General features: G+C 53.8%; 3 protein-coding genes across 13 annotated transcripts in view; 2 read left to right on the top strand and 1 right to left on the bottom strand.

The window, feature by feature from the left end:
- Positions 1 to 3,818: 3,818 nt before the first annotated feature.
- RGP1 (RGP1 homolog, RAB6A GEF complex partner 1) overlaps positions 3,819 to 12,962 on the bottom strand; it is a 10,698-nt gene continuing 1,554 nt past the window's right edge. The window contains exons 1-12 of one of the 9 annotated variants that reach the window (XR_005725167.1): positions 9,266 to 9,354; positions 9,037 to 9,112; positions 8,803 to 8,937; positions 8,298 to 8,434; positions 7,924 to 8,007; positions 7,673 to 7,822; positions 7,264 to 7,410; positions 6,953 to 7,080; positions 6,561 to 6,750; positions 5,878 to 6,029; positions 5,020 to 5,177; positions 3,824 to 4,476 (exon numbers count right to left, since the gene is read on the bottom strand). Coding sequence is in view for 7 of the 9 variants with exons in the window: in XM_040264066.1 (XP_040120000.1) it covers positions 5,806 to 6,029; positions 6,561 to 6,750; positions 6,953 to 7,080; positions 7,264 to 7,410; positions 7,673 to 7,822; positions 7,924 to 8,007; positions 8,298 to 8,434; positions 8,803 to 8,918 (1,176 nt within the window). In the remaining 2 variants the exon portion in view is untranslated. Of the gene's footprint in view, positions 6,030 to 6,560; positions 6,751 to 6,952; positions 7,081 to 7,263; positions 7,411 to 7,672; positions 7,823 to 7,923; positions 8,008 to 8,297; positions 8,435 to 8,802; positions 8,938 to 9,036; positions 9,113 to 9,265; positions 9,432 to 12,962 lie in introns of those variants that run through there. The other 8 variants (XR_005725142.1, XM_040264321.1, XM_040264435.1 and 5 more) reach the window with 8 other exon arrangements.
- On the top strand, positions 4,610 to 5,599 carry LOC120881050 (microseminoprotein, prostate associated). The gene is made up of 3 exons (XM_040264639.1): positions 4,610 to 4,765; positions 4,947 to 5,055; positions 5,419 to 5,599. Exons 1-3 carry the CDS (start codon positions 4,636 to 4,638, stop codon positions 5,597 to 5,599), a joined length of 420 nt encoding a protein of 139 aa, XP_040120573.1. The 5' UTR covers positions 4,610 to 4,635.
- Positions 9,476 to 12,962, top strand: part of GBA2 (glucosylceramidase beta 2) — an 11,091-nt gene continuing 7,604 nt past the window's right edge. For all 3 annotated transcript variants that reach the window (XM_040263456.1, XM_040263546.1, XM_040263619.1), the window contains exon 1: positions 9,476 to 10,322. In XM_040263456.1, the coding sequence (XP_040119390.1) occupies positions 9,994 to 10,322 (329 nt within the window). In that variant the 5' untranslated portion in view covers positions 9,476 to 9,993. The remainder of the gene's footprint in view (positions 10,323 to 12,962) is intronic.

The raw sequence follows: 12,962 nt of genomic DNA, 5'->3' as shown, positions 1-12,962 counted from the left end.
TCTTGTGCTATATCTACTGGAAGAATGTTTAGTCACAAGGAGAAGGTTGAACCTGTGCTGAAAGTAAGCATAATAGAGTGTACAGAATTCAGAGTAAGAAAAAGGTGATAGAAGAGGAAAGAATTCAGAAGTGGATCATGTAGAATAAATAAGGCCTAACCCTTTAAAAATCCCAGGTTTTACCGAAGAGAAAGGAAGAAAAAGATTTTCAATATGAGAGAGTTTAGAGTTTAAGATGGAAAAGAGCCAGAAAGGGTTGCAGGCTTAAAAAAAAAAAAATCAGTGAAGAAGCAGTGGTGTATGTTGGCAAAGAGAAGTGTAGAGTTGAGAGGAGGGAGAGAATTTATGGTAGAGGAAGTTGGTGTGAAGTTTTCCTCTAAAGATGCCCAGCAGAGCAAAGAAGGAATGAAGGTAAAAGCCACTGGGAATAAGGTAGGGCTGGGGTTGAAACAGCATGGGAGAGAGGAACAGAGCCCAAAGTAGGAAATTATTTTCTTTTAAAAAAATTAACCGACCCAGATTTCCTTGTTTGGGGCCAAAAGTAACTGGAATTTAAGGATCTTTAAAATAAATTACAAGGATCCTAATCCTTGCAATTGCCTTTGGCCCAGGATAAAATAAATTTAAAAGATTATGATAGAATTAGTATAAGTTTCTGACACTGTAGAGTTGATTTTAGAAGAGAAATCAGACTAATAAATTGCTATGTTTATATAAATATTATTGATAACACAACTTTAGCTGTATCTCTTTTTATCAGCCACAAGGTAAATATAGAAACTTTATAGTTACACACATGACCACAGAAGATAATAAGTAACCTAACATATATGGTAAAGCTGTTACTTGTCTTTCTATATGGAATGCCAATGAAATGTTTTAATGGATTTAGGATATATAGTTGCAGGTTAAAGGGCTGCACAGACAAAAGTTAGAGTTAAAAATAAAGACCATAAGATGAAGAACAGGAAAAGAAGTTCTATGCCACTGACACAGAACTGAGGCATTAACAACACAAGAATTTCCACGTCAGTGACAGGAACGAGGCGCGAAAGCAAGACGAAGGAAAAGACCTGATGCCATGTAACCAACCTTTGAGTTTTAAATCAAATACTGAATCAGATTCTTCAACTTTTCTATTTTAAAAAAATTCAAATAAACTTAAGCTGTTTGACAACTGTAGCCATGCAATTTTAAATGACTATAAAAATTAGAGGATCAATGCTTAGCCCTTTGGCAAAGACCAAAGATGGTAGTAGTGCTAGACACAGATAACCTTGCCTCTAAGCTCCTCATTATTACTTGAGAGACCATCGATTCTACCTAAGAGGCCAATCCGAATTCCTTATCGCCGTGCCTTAATCAAGGTCTTTAACGACTTCGTCACAATGGGACCCTGGGAGCCCTAACTCCCATTCCTCTCTAACCTGCTTCTCACTCTCGGGGTGCACCGGCATCTGGGGGGTGGCCATTTTCCCTTCCCACCTGGGGGTGGCGGGGTGGCGGGGTGGTCTTCCATCTAATGCTCTGGCGGCCCAAGCCTGTCCCGCGCTCCAGCCAACAGCGATCTCGCTCCACAGCCCCAGACTCCTCGCTGCCCTTCCCGGCCTCTCCTCTTCGACTTTCGCAATTGCCCCTGGGCCCCTCTCCCTCGGTTTAAGTTCTCCCGAGGGTTCCGGAGCTGTCCGGGGGCTGTCGGGGTGTGTGTGTGTGTCTGTGTGTTAGGTGTTCAAGCCCTGGGCGAAACCCAGACCCCGACCCCTCGGGGGCCCTACCCCCAACTCTCTCTCGGCGCTTCCACGACCCTCCCCGGGCTCCTCACTCCCAGCAGCCCCTTGGGGCTCTGGCCCCCAAATCTCCCCACGGCCGGCCGCTGCCAGTCCCTCCTGTCCTGTCCGGCTGGGGCGTCGGAATGCGCTCACTTCCTCCCGGCGCGCACCTGCCTGCCGCGGTTGGAGCGCCGCCCGGCCGGGCCTCCGGCGGATGTTTTTCTGTCCCCGCGTAGGCAGCGCGAGCCAGCCATCCCTCCCGGCCCGAAAGCCAACCGCCGCGCCCCCCACTACTAGCATCCCCGACAGCCATGCCCCAGACACGCGCGCCCGCGCGCGCGTACACACACACACCAACAAGAGTGGCCCTGGTCCTGAGAAGCTCCACAGATGCACACATGAGCCCGCACACCAGCAGGCTTGTAAGAAACCGGTTCAAGCAACACCACCCCGCCACACACCTACCCCGCAACTTCTTGGAGAGGGCTCCTGTCTTCGCCCCAGACTTCCTGCAGAAGCAGCCCCCTACTCCTGCCCCTGTGTGCCTACCTCCTCTTCACTACAGGCGGGAACTCTCACCCCTGTCCCATGAGGTCACACACACCAATCCCCACTGGGTCCCCTCTGCCTACGGCATGACCACCACTCCCTTCAAGCTCTCCAGCTCTCTCACTAGTGTCTGGCCCCCATGGGGTTGGCTGCAGGTTGCAGGAGCAGGTCCAAGTATCAAGAGTGTCAGCTGCTGTCCCCACAAAGGCAGCAGCAGAGCTACTGGCCACCGACAGGATTTCTGGGCCCTTGTGTCGGTCAAGCCTTTGAATCCACCTGCTCCAGCCCAGAGAATTCCAAGGCCATGCCCCCCACATGCCAGCCTACATCAGGGCACCCTGCTCCTGTTTTTTTTTCCTCTTGCTCCTCTTCTGAGATGGAAAGCATATCAGACCTGACTAGGGTGAAGGTGCGGTACAGTCCTCTTCTTCAGCCATGTAAGCTGTCTTCTTGGAAAAGGATAGGGAGTTCGGAGGACTGATGAAGCTGCTTCTGAATGGTGACAAGTTGAGAGGGAGGGCAGTCTCTAGAAGTCAGCCAGAAGTAGTTGGATTGGAACCACTGGGTTACAGGGAGTGGGAGTCTAGGGGTAAATGGAATTGGAGACTTAGAAGGAAAATAGAATAAGTGCCAAAGTGATTGACCCTGTGGGTAGGAGAGTGATAGCTGGAACAGGGGTCTTTGGAGTGTGAAATGGCAAAAGTAATCCGGTGTGGCTGTGGCAATTAATACCAAAGGCCGGCGTTAGACTCATTAGAAAGAACTTGAGAGCTCACGGGAGGATGGGAAGAATAGTTCAGAAACCTTATGAAAAAACGCAGGAGTCCCAAAAGTAGCTGGAAGGGTGGAGAAAGGGTGTGTCTTCCCAGGAAGAAGTGAGGGCTCTTGACCCGGGAAGAGGAGGCTTATCAGCACTCTGTTCTCACAGTGGACATTTAGAGTTTCAAGCACACAAGGACCAAAACCATCCTGGAGGCCATTTTTGAAGGAATTGGTAGGATGAAAGGGTGTGCAAGTGGAAGAAGTCTATAGCAGCCCCAACAGAAGCCGTGGGCCATGCACACAGGGCTCCTCTGCGTCATTCAAAGAAGGGAACATCTAGCACCAACCACAGGAGTTTACTCTTTCCGGAGGGCTATGTGCCAGGCACAGCGCTAGGAGCATGACATGCATTCTCTCTTGGAATCCTCTTGATGATCCTATGAGCTGGTATCACTATCCCAATTTACAGACAAGGGAACAGGTTTAGAGAGGTGAACTAACTTGCTCAATGTCACATAGCTTTTTAGAATTAGGATCTAAATTCAAGGTCTGACTCTTAATCACCTATCTTCAGGTTCTCCAGAACCTACAGGAAATCCAAAAGAGGATGTCAGAGGATATGTTCCTAAATCCTCATTCCGTAATGTACAGGAGGAAAGAAGGGCCTCTCTTGTGAAAACTGGAATGACCCATACCGTGAGGGCACTTAGAGATGTTCCTATTTGAAAAGAACCATTCCCAGATATGGCAAGATCTTTTATTTGCTGTGTGTTTGGGGTGATGAACAATGGATAGGTCTTATCTCTGGGATGCCTGTAAAAAAAAAGAAGACACCTGCCCCCAGCCCCCTACCCCTAACCTCTGAGGGGCAGCCATGTCTCTAGGACACTGCAAGGAGACCCTGCCCTAGGGTCTGAGAGAAACATTCTCCACACCAGGTGCCTGTTTGCTCTCCTGGAACCTCTGGCCGTCGCACCCTACTGCATCTCCTTGGTTTGGCTGGGGCACAGGATTAGCCATCCCCAGGAAATGCCTCCCTCCGGTCCAGGCAGGGATCCCAGCGTACACACCCCTGGAGAGTGTGTGTGTGTGTGTGTGTGTATTACGGGGCGGGGGGAGATGGTGGAATGCTTCCTTCTCTCCAGGCCAAGGAGAGTCCTGGGGACCACCTGGGGGCCCTCACCCCGCCCCCTCTTTGCTGGGGAAGTGCCCAGTCCAGCGCCCCTTCCCCGGCCACCCTCCTCCCGCTGGCTGTGCGGGGGCATGAATCAGCTCTCACAGCTTGTTAAAGCTAGACCTCTTGTTTTCATGCCCTCACCTCAGGAAACAGAGTTACGGCTTTTCCAGCTCCACTCAGCAGGGGGCCAGGGTCCTCACTTTATAAACATCCCCAAGCCTGTGAGAACAGAGGGCACGGAGATGGTGTAAGACAGGCGCCCAGGGGAGAGAGACCGAAGCTAAGGCTCAAGGAGAGGAACAGAGAAGAGCCAAGGAGACGAGGCCAGAGCAGCCTGAACGGAAGCCAAGAAGGGTCTGAAAGAGCTGTGCTGCCACAATGGCCCCAAGGACACTCTGGGCGGGACAGGCTACGGGAACTCGAGGAGGCTGGGGAATCATCTACTTGGTGGCATCTCTGCTCCTCCAGCACCCAGGAGTCCACAGCAAGTGCTACTTCCAAGCTCAAGGTAAAGCTGGGTGAGGCGTAAGGAAGGATGGGTGCAGAGGGCACTGGGAGGAAGGGCTCAGGGATGGTCCCGTGGCAGCAAACGCAGACTCCCTGGAGCTGGGACGTAGGAGAGACCACACATAGGGGCAGCATGCCCTTACTCCTCCGCTCTGGCTCTAACATTTCCTGTTCTTCCCCAGCCCCCTGCCACTATGAGGGGAAATATTTCACCCTGGGCGAGTCTTGGCTCCGCAAGGACTGCTTCCACTGCACCTGTCTGCATCCGGTCGGTGTGGGCTGCTGTGATACGTGAGTGACCAAAGGTGGCCAGAGAGAATGGCTCCGATGTGAGGGACTGAGAGCTGGCCAGGGTGTGACTAGATTGCTCTGATGTGAGAATGAACGGAGTAGCAGTAAGAGGCTGGCTGAACCTGACGATACCGACAAGGTGTGAGAGGCTTCAGGCTACAGAGTGAGGGGAGTTAGGTGGATCTGGAGGGAAAATATTCCTGCTGTGAAATGAAAAAAAATCCATATATGGCAGGCAAGAGAAATACTGCAGGGCCGGGGGCCCTGGGGAGACGTGGGAGGAGCGCCGGGGAGGGGATTCGGGGCAGGGATAGAGGTGGACCTTCACTGTCCTGACCCTTCCCCCGTCCTTCGGTTCCCCAGGTCCCAGCATCCTATCGACTTCCCTGCGGGCTGTGAGGTACGCCAGGAGGCAGGAACATGCCAGTTCTCCCTCGTGCAAAAATCTGACCCTCGGCTGCCCTGCAAAGGGGGAGGGCCCGACCCAGAGTGGGGCTCAGCTAACACCCCTGTGCCTGCGGCGCCTGCTCCCCACTCCAGCTAAACGCAACTGACTGCCCTTCTGCTGACCGCCCAGGGAAACCACTAGCAGCTGCCGATTTATTCTGAATAAATAACTTAATGCTCCAGCCGAAAGCCTGCCTCTCATTATCTGTGCCACTGGACCCCAGGTGGAAACAACGGGCCCTACTAGAGCCCAGGGGCTGAGTTCTCAGGATCCTGAAGAAGGCTGTGCCATGTGGGGCAGTTTCAGATGGTTATAGTGCTGGTGCTGGGGCCGGGGGCCGCGTAGGAGGCCAGGGTAGGGCTTGTAGGCAGCACCTTGATGGGCAGGTCCCAGCTGAAGGTGTCCACAGGCACTTGCTCAGGCCCCGTCCAGGTGGCGGGCTCGGGCTGTTCCACGGGAGGTAGGAGCACCAAACCGGCTTCTCGGGAGGTGACAAACTCAAAATGCAAACGCCACTTCAAGGATACTGCAGGGGGGTGGGGGAGGCGGGGGGAGAGAGAAAGGCAGAAGCATTAGAGGCCAGGAGTAAAGGCCAATGACAGGGTGTGGTTAGCAAATTAGAAAACAAAAACGAAACCCTGTATTCAGGAAGAGCAGGGAAGTCATGGGGCAGGGAGCCAGGATTGAGGATTTTGCTCAAGAAATCTAGTGTGTTGTCACTGGAAGCGTGACAATAAGGACAAGAGCATCAAGCACCTAAGAACCCAAGTGTGGGACAGTCAGGACTTGGTAGCTTGAAGCAAATGCTCTGTGGAATCAGAGATAAGTATACCACAGGGTCCCAGTGGGCAGGGGGAGAGGAGGTCTGCACAGCTGTTAAGAATTTAGGGGTGCGTGCACCTAAGAAACAGGTTAAAGTTCTGAGGAAGTGTTAAGGGTCAGAGGTTGGACGTGGAAACTTCTGGGCGTGTGTTAGGAACCAGGATCCATTATACTGTACTAAAGCACAGCATTTTACCCTGGGCGCCCCTCGCCCCCAACAAGGTCAGGGTCTCACCAATGGCTGTGCAGAAGCCTGGGGTGGAGCTGAGAGGGATGGGGAGAGAGAAGCTGGTTCTGGTCGTGTGCAGGCAGGACTCCTGGTGCCGGGCATGAGTGATGTGGGACACCACGGGGGCACCTCCTGCCCCGCGGCGCCGCTGGTACTCAGGCTGCACACGCTCCTCCGTCTGTAAGCTCACTGAGAACTGCCATCAAGAAGACAAGGGTGTGCAGGCAGGCACAGGGCCGCGCTGACTCTGGACGGGAGGGCAGCCCAACCTCACGCTGTTTTACCAGAGGGCCCTGGGTGACGCCCACTGCTCCATGCCGCCTGTCTTTCTGCAGGCCCTCTCCTTCCACCCTAACCCTCCAGGCCCAGTTCCCCCAAAGCTCCCGCTCCTCTCTCACCTGCAAACAAGCTACAGTTCCTTCTCCTAAGTTTAAGGTCCCCACCACATCCTCGCCAAGTCTGTATACAGATTTGAAGATGCCAAACGTCCCAACTTTTCCTCGGCCATCACTGATGTTGTACAGATCTGGGGAGAGACGGACACAGTAAGCCTGGGGTCCATACTGGGGAGTCCAAAAGGTGGGCCTGCCTTTATAATCATGAACTATCTGTGGGTCCTCAGAAGAAAGTGGCAGTTAGGAGAGTCTGTCTCTGCGACAGGAGTACTACAGGGGAGGAAGGGGCGGGGCAATTCTGGAAGGATCCTCACGGAGGCTGCGGCAGGATGTGGCAGCCATGAGGCGCTCCCCAGCCAGCTCGGTGAGCCACGAATCCTTCTTCCCACATTCGTCCTCCTCTAGGAATGGACTGGATGGGGCTACAGCCTCATCCTGGGGAAACCGGACATCTTGAAGGCCTAGAGAGAGTGTGGAGAGGTGGTGGGAGAGAAGAGCAGTGGTTAGGGTTTTAGATGCCAACCGTCAGGGTTGAAGGTATAGGGCGCCACAACTGAGGGGTAGGCATCTCACCTGTGCTCCAGGACTTTCTCTCCCCAGCTCCCTCACACTGTGACTAAGATCAGGAAGCTTCCCTCCAGCCCCTTTCACAAACTCTCTAAAGAGCATTACTGCTTTGGTGAGGCTCTTCCCCAGCCCCTCCCTCCAGGAACCTTTGCTTACCAGTGAGCACAAGAACCCTCAGAGGGACCCTCAGTAAAGTGATGGGTGAGTTGACACGCTGGCAGCCAATGGTCAGTTTGTAGACATACTTGACTGACTGACCCCGAAATGAGGGTGGTCCCTCTACAGGCAGCACTTCGCTGTAGGAGTCTGGTTGGGAAGCAGTAGTCAGGGCAGCCGGAAGTAGCCGGAGAGGTCCTCCCTCCAGGAGCCGCAGAAGGCAATCCAGGGGCCCGGGGGCAGTTACTCACATGATTTGGACTCTCCAGGGTCTAGCCTCAGGTCACAGAAGAGGATTTTTGGTGGAGTGGAAAGGATACACTGACCCCTCTCACCTAAAAAATAGAAAACTGCAACTTAATAACCTCATTGTCTAGCACTGGAGAAGGCTAGCGCAGCAAGTGGGGGCAGTAAGCACTGCCAACACGGGGCAACCCAAACTAAGCCACTCCTCTTTCCTCAAGGTGAGACAGGAACAGCTTTACGCCCCCTAGAGCAATAATTACACTCTACCACATCCCCAATAGGACAGAGACTGTAATGACCCATCAGAACAATTTGACAACTTCACCCTTGGGTAACAATGATTCCATCCCCCTCTGAAGGCAAAAGCCCCATCTCTAACCTCGGTGTGGAAGAAAGACAGTCTGGCTCTCAGGCTGGACATCTGGCTGACTGGAGTCGGGGGGAGGAAGTGCCACTCGACTCTCACTGGCATGGAACTGGCAGTGGATTTGGGCACTGGCCCAGGCCAGAGCCTCACTATGGGAGGAGGAAAAGAGGGCATCAGAGGAGTTCCTGACCTCACAAAAGCTCTCCCAAACTCACTACCACACTGAGAAGACCAACACAGAGAGGTGGCTGTCGTCCGGATCAGAGAATCCAGAGCCCCAAAGAGAAACCATTATACACAGAGAAGTATACTATAGGTAGCAGGGGGAGGAGAGAGGAAAGGCGAGCTGAGGGCTATGTCACCCACATCTTCTGTTAACTAGCCCTTCCCTACAATGAGAGCACAATGAACAAGGTGGTGGTGATGTAGCCACAGGACAGCCTGAGCTCTGGCTCAGCACTACAGATAGCAGGCTTCCTCCCAGAAGGGCCACCTTCTTCAGTACCAGTGTCCCCACCTGGATGCAGAAGTGGCCGTGGGGGGCAGGGGATTGGTGACTGTAACCACACACTCCAGGGCCTCCCCTGCCAGAAACACAGGACCTCTGCTCAGCTCTGCTACCACTTCAATCATGGCAGCTCCAGGATCGGATCTAGAAGGAAACAAGGGGTATCAGAGGTCAGTACCACGGCAGGGAAGGGTGTCTCGGGCGAGCCTGGGGGTGAGGACCGAGGAAACGGGCGTTCAGTACCACGGTGTCAGAGGGAAGCGCCCAGGTGTGGAGTGAGGGAAGGCGGAAGGCAGGTACGGCGGCAGCTGACCGGGCACTGCAGAGGGAGACGGCGCCGCTTAGGGTCCCAGCCTCCTGCCCCTATCGGCGCCAGGTCATCCCCTCTCTTCCCCGCCGGGACCCCCAGGCCACCCCCGACCCCTTCCCTGGAGGTTCCACCTCCCAGCCCGGGGCCCTGGCCGCCCGGCACCTCGCAACCAAGCCCGGATACCCCTCAGATCGAAACGGGACCAGACTGAAACAGGGTACTCGGTGCCTCGAAGGCCTCGGCCGCCCGCCCCTCCGGGCCCGGGCCAAGTGCGTGGCTGCGGCCGCGGCAGAGGCGGGACTTCCCTCCGAGTCCCTTCCGGCCGGAAGCGCCGGGCCGGCTAGGCCGGAAGGGGCTCGGGTGGGCCGGCCGCCCTGGGTCACCTTCCCACGGGCTGGTACCCGGGTGCGGGCACCGCCCCGGACACCGGCCGGCGGGACCCGGCGCCCACCGCTGGGGGGCCTGGTGCCGCGGCCCGGGGACGGGGCCTGGGCTGCTGCGAACTCCCAGGCCGGTCCCGGGGGCGGTGCCTGGAGGGCCGGCCCCGGGGGCTCCTCCCCTCTCCGCGGGCCCAGTCGCCCTTTGGCCGGGCCAGCTAATCACCGCGGCCCAATGACGTCGAGACCCGATCCTTCCCGCCCAGGACCCAGAGAGACAACCGAGGGTGAGACCGTGGCGGCTTTATTGCTGTCGCCGCCGCCGCAGCAGCAACAGCTACCTGGTTGCACAGAGACACCGGCTCGCCTTAGCTTTCTCCAGTGGCCCGCTTTCCGAGACAACACCTAACAACCATCCACGTCCACATCTGGGCTTGGCTGGCCAGATACTTGGTACCGGAAAGCTCGGGAACTGAAACCACCGAGGTCCTGGGGACCCAGGATCCAGGGAATATGGGAACCGGCGTCCCAGCCTCGGAACAGACCAGCTGTGCCAAAGGGGATCCACAGGCTTCTTGCCCTGAAAATGGCACGGAGGCTGTGCAGGTTACAGACTGTCCAATCCCTGAGGACAGTCAACCCCAGCATGAACAGGGTTACAGCAGTGCGGAGGACTCCGGGCAGCTGATGGCTTCCTACGAGGGGAAAGCTAAGGGCTACCAGGTGCCTCCCTTTGGCTGGCGCATCTGCCTGGCTCACGAGTTTGCAGAGAAGAGGAAACCCTTTAATGCCAATGACATCTCGCTGAGCAACCTGATAAAGCACTTGGGCATGGGCTTGAGGTGAGTCGATCCCATTGCCTAGAGGACCTTGTGCCTCACTTTGTTCCAGCAGAGGCAGGAAGGGGTGAGAAAGCAGGAGGGTGCCTTGTCCTGGTCAGGTGGCCCCTATTCCCAACATCATCTAAGCCCATAGGTTTGGAGGGTGAGACCAAGTCAGGTCTCTTTGCAACCCACTTCCTTCCAGTAACTTGTCTTTTTAGCAAGAAAGGGCATTTGAGCCTTGTAGTAAGCCTTACACATCTAGGCTCCCTCTCAGGTGCTCTCTCTTCTCTGAAGACTGCCCTTTGGGATTAGTTATACTTTGTGACAAGGTAGGAAAGATACTCTGGCTGTTTCGGTACTGATACAATGTTGTCTTCTGGGAGGGGAGGGTTTTCAACTCCAGATCCCCCTAAGCAACTGGAGTATTCACTGAACCTCACTCACTTAGGCACAGCATTTAATAGTCCCAATACCCTTTGGCTTCTTTCCTCAAACTCTGGCTCCAGGGAGTGGTTGAGAACTTGCCTGCTCTCAATCCTAAGGAGAGGATGATGAAAGGTAATATTCACTCTATTCTGGAATAGATGGCCCCTGATATAAAAAGCAAAGAAGACCTTTGACCAGAATGGCCCTGCCTTAGGTGTTCCTAGAGATTAGTTATAATCTTCCAGAGCATTTCCTGGTCCCCCGCCCCAGCAAAGGGTTGCAGACAGGCTGAGAGCTTATCCTGGGCTGTAGGACTCCTCCAGATCCCCACTGAGTGTTGGGACCAAGACCCAGTAACAGAGATAGGTGCCTGTGAGGACAGAAAGCATCACCCTGAGGTCATCCTGAGTCAGTTGCCACAGTAAACACAGAACTGTGGAGAGAGGCTTCAAGTATGGGAAACCTAGCGTTGACAGCCTCTTAAGTAGAGGTTCCTTCTCTTCTGCAGTCAGTGCTATGGGGCTGGGGTGGAGAGCCCATGGACCTAACCCAAGCCCTCGGCAGTGGGGAGGGCCTGTTGCTGCCTGGGTGTCTGACTCCTTTGACAGTTCCTCTGGGTGGCCTGTACCAGAGCACAGTAATTCCTCCAGGCTGCTTCTGAAACTGACTCGGCTAGTTTTGACCCTAAAAGGCTTTGGGTCAAAACAGGATCTGGGGCACCTTGGGGTGCATGTGGTAGGAACACTGAGGTCAAGAACCTGTCCATGGGCATCTTAGCCCCTCCATCCCTAAGTATAAGCTGAATCACAGATGCCTGAAGCTGTCCTCACCCCCTGGACTCAGATCCCCATCCCAGGACAGGGTGAGGATCACTCACACAGGGGTTTTGAGATGAGATAAGGTCCTGCACTGAGGAGAATGCAGGGGTGAGACAACAATTCTGAATGATTAAGTTGAGGTTGAAATCATGGAAAAGGACAAATAGATCAGGAATAGCCAGCTGCTCAATGGTGTGAGAGAAACGTAGGCCCTAAGAGGAGCTGAATTGGGGGTACACTGATCAGGAGCCCCAGTAAGACAGAGTTCTCTTGGCCTCGGAATGGTAAGAACTCAATTTTGGTTGCTCTCCCTTTCAGCCCGAATCCATTCATTCAGTAAATATGTACTGAGTGCTTGTTCTGTGCTAGACACGCCTTTGTTCTGCTATCTTCACATCTTGCATTTCTCCCTCACCGCCCTAATCGGAGCTGTGCCCTCCCTCCATTTGGCAATCCTTTCTGGCCACCAGTTTCAAAGTCCAGTTTCCTCTAAACTGGCAAAGAAGAGCTGCCTTCCCACTGTTTGTCTTCCCTCCGTCTCCCCTCACTCCCAGAATGTACCCTCCCTGTTCTTTAATCATATTTCTCCTTCACTTGCTCCTGTCCCTGTTTATTTCTCTTATGTTCCACTGTTTGTACATTTGTTCTTTATAAACCCAGCAAATATTTGTTGACTGCAGACCAGGTGCCCTGCCCTGTGCTTGAAGCTGTGGGTAATAAGCAACAAGTCTTTGTCGCTGTCCCTTTCCCCAGGGAACTGAAAAGTATGTCAGACTCACATGAGGAACACTAAAGTAACAGGACAGTGTCTGATTGGGAGCTGAGATACTGTATGTACAAGTAATGATGATATGTGACATGGATATTCCACTTTGTAGCTTTCCTATCTGTTGTGTCATTTGTGACCTTAGAAGGGCACAAATGTGCCAATAGAAGGGTATCTATTGTGCCCTTCCAACCATCCCTTGAGGTGGGAAGGGCAAGAGTATCCCCATAGATTCAGCAGGGTTACTTACCCCATTACATAGCTATAAGCAGTGTGCTTGAACAATAGGGATAAACGAACTGGCGAGGGAGGAGAGTGGAACTGGGAGAGAGTCCGGCAGGAAGGGGTTGCTTAGTGAGGACCCACTCTGAATGGAAACTGTAGGAAGTATCAGGCTGGGGCTTTCCTGGTGGCTCAGACGGTAAAGGATCTGCCTGCAATGCAGGAGAGCTGGATTCCATCCCTGGGTGGGAAGATCCCTTGGAGAAGGAAATGGCAACCCACTCCACTATTCTTGCCTGGAGAATCCCATTGACAGAGTGCCTGAAGAGCTACAGTCCGTGGGGTCACAAAGAGTCAGACACAACTGAACGACTGACACACACACACACACACACACGATAGGCTCAGACAGAGGTCAAAGCCTTG

This window comes from Oryx dammah, unplaced genomic scaffold (genome assembly GCF_014754425.2).
Source record: "Oryx dammah isolate SB20612 unplaced genomic scaffold, SCBI_Odam_1.1 HiC_scaffold_1, whole genome shotgun sequence".
In the NCBI taxonomy this organism is placed as follows: Eukaryota; Metazoa; Chordata; class Mammalia; order Artiodactyla; family Bovidae; genus Oryx; species Oryx dammah.
This window is presented reverse-complemented; position numbering and strand designations above follow the sequence as displayed.

What these genes read in the sequence shown, in the direction of transcription:
- LOC120881050 (XM_040264639.1), top strand. Translation starts at nt 4,636, where the DNA reads ATGGCCCCAAGGACACTCTGGGCGGGACAGGCTACGGGAACTCGAGGA. An exon ending in GTGCTACTTCCAAGCTCAAG is followed by an intron (nt 4,766 to 4,946) that starts GTAAAGCTGGGT and finishes GTTCTTCCCCAG; the next exon opens with CCCCCTGCCACTATGAGGGG. An exon ending in GGTGTGGGCTGCTGTGATAC is followed by an intron (nt 5,056 to 5,418) that starts GTGAGTGACCAA and finishes TCGGTTCCCCAG; the next exon opens with GTCCCAGCATCCTATCGACT.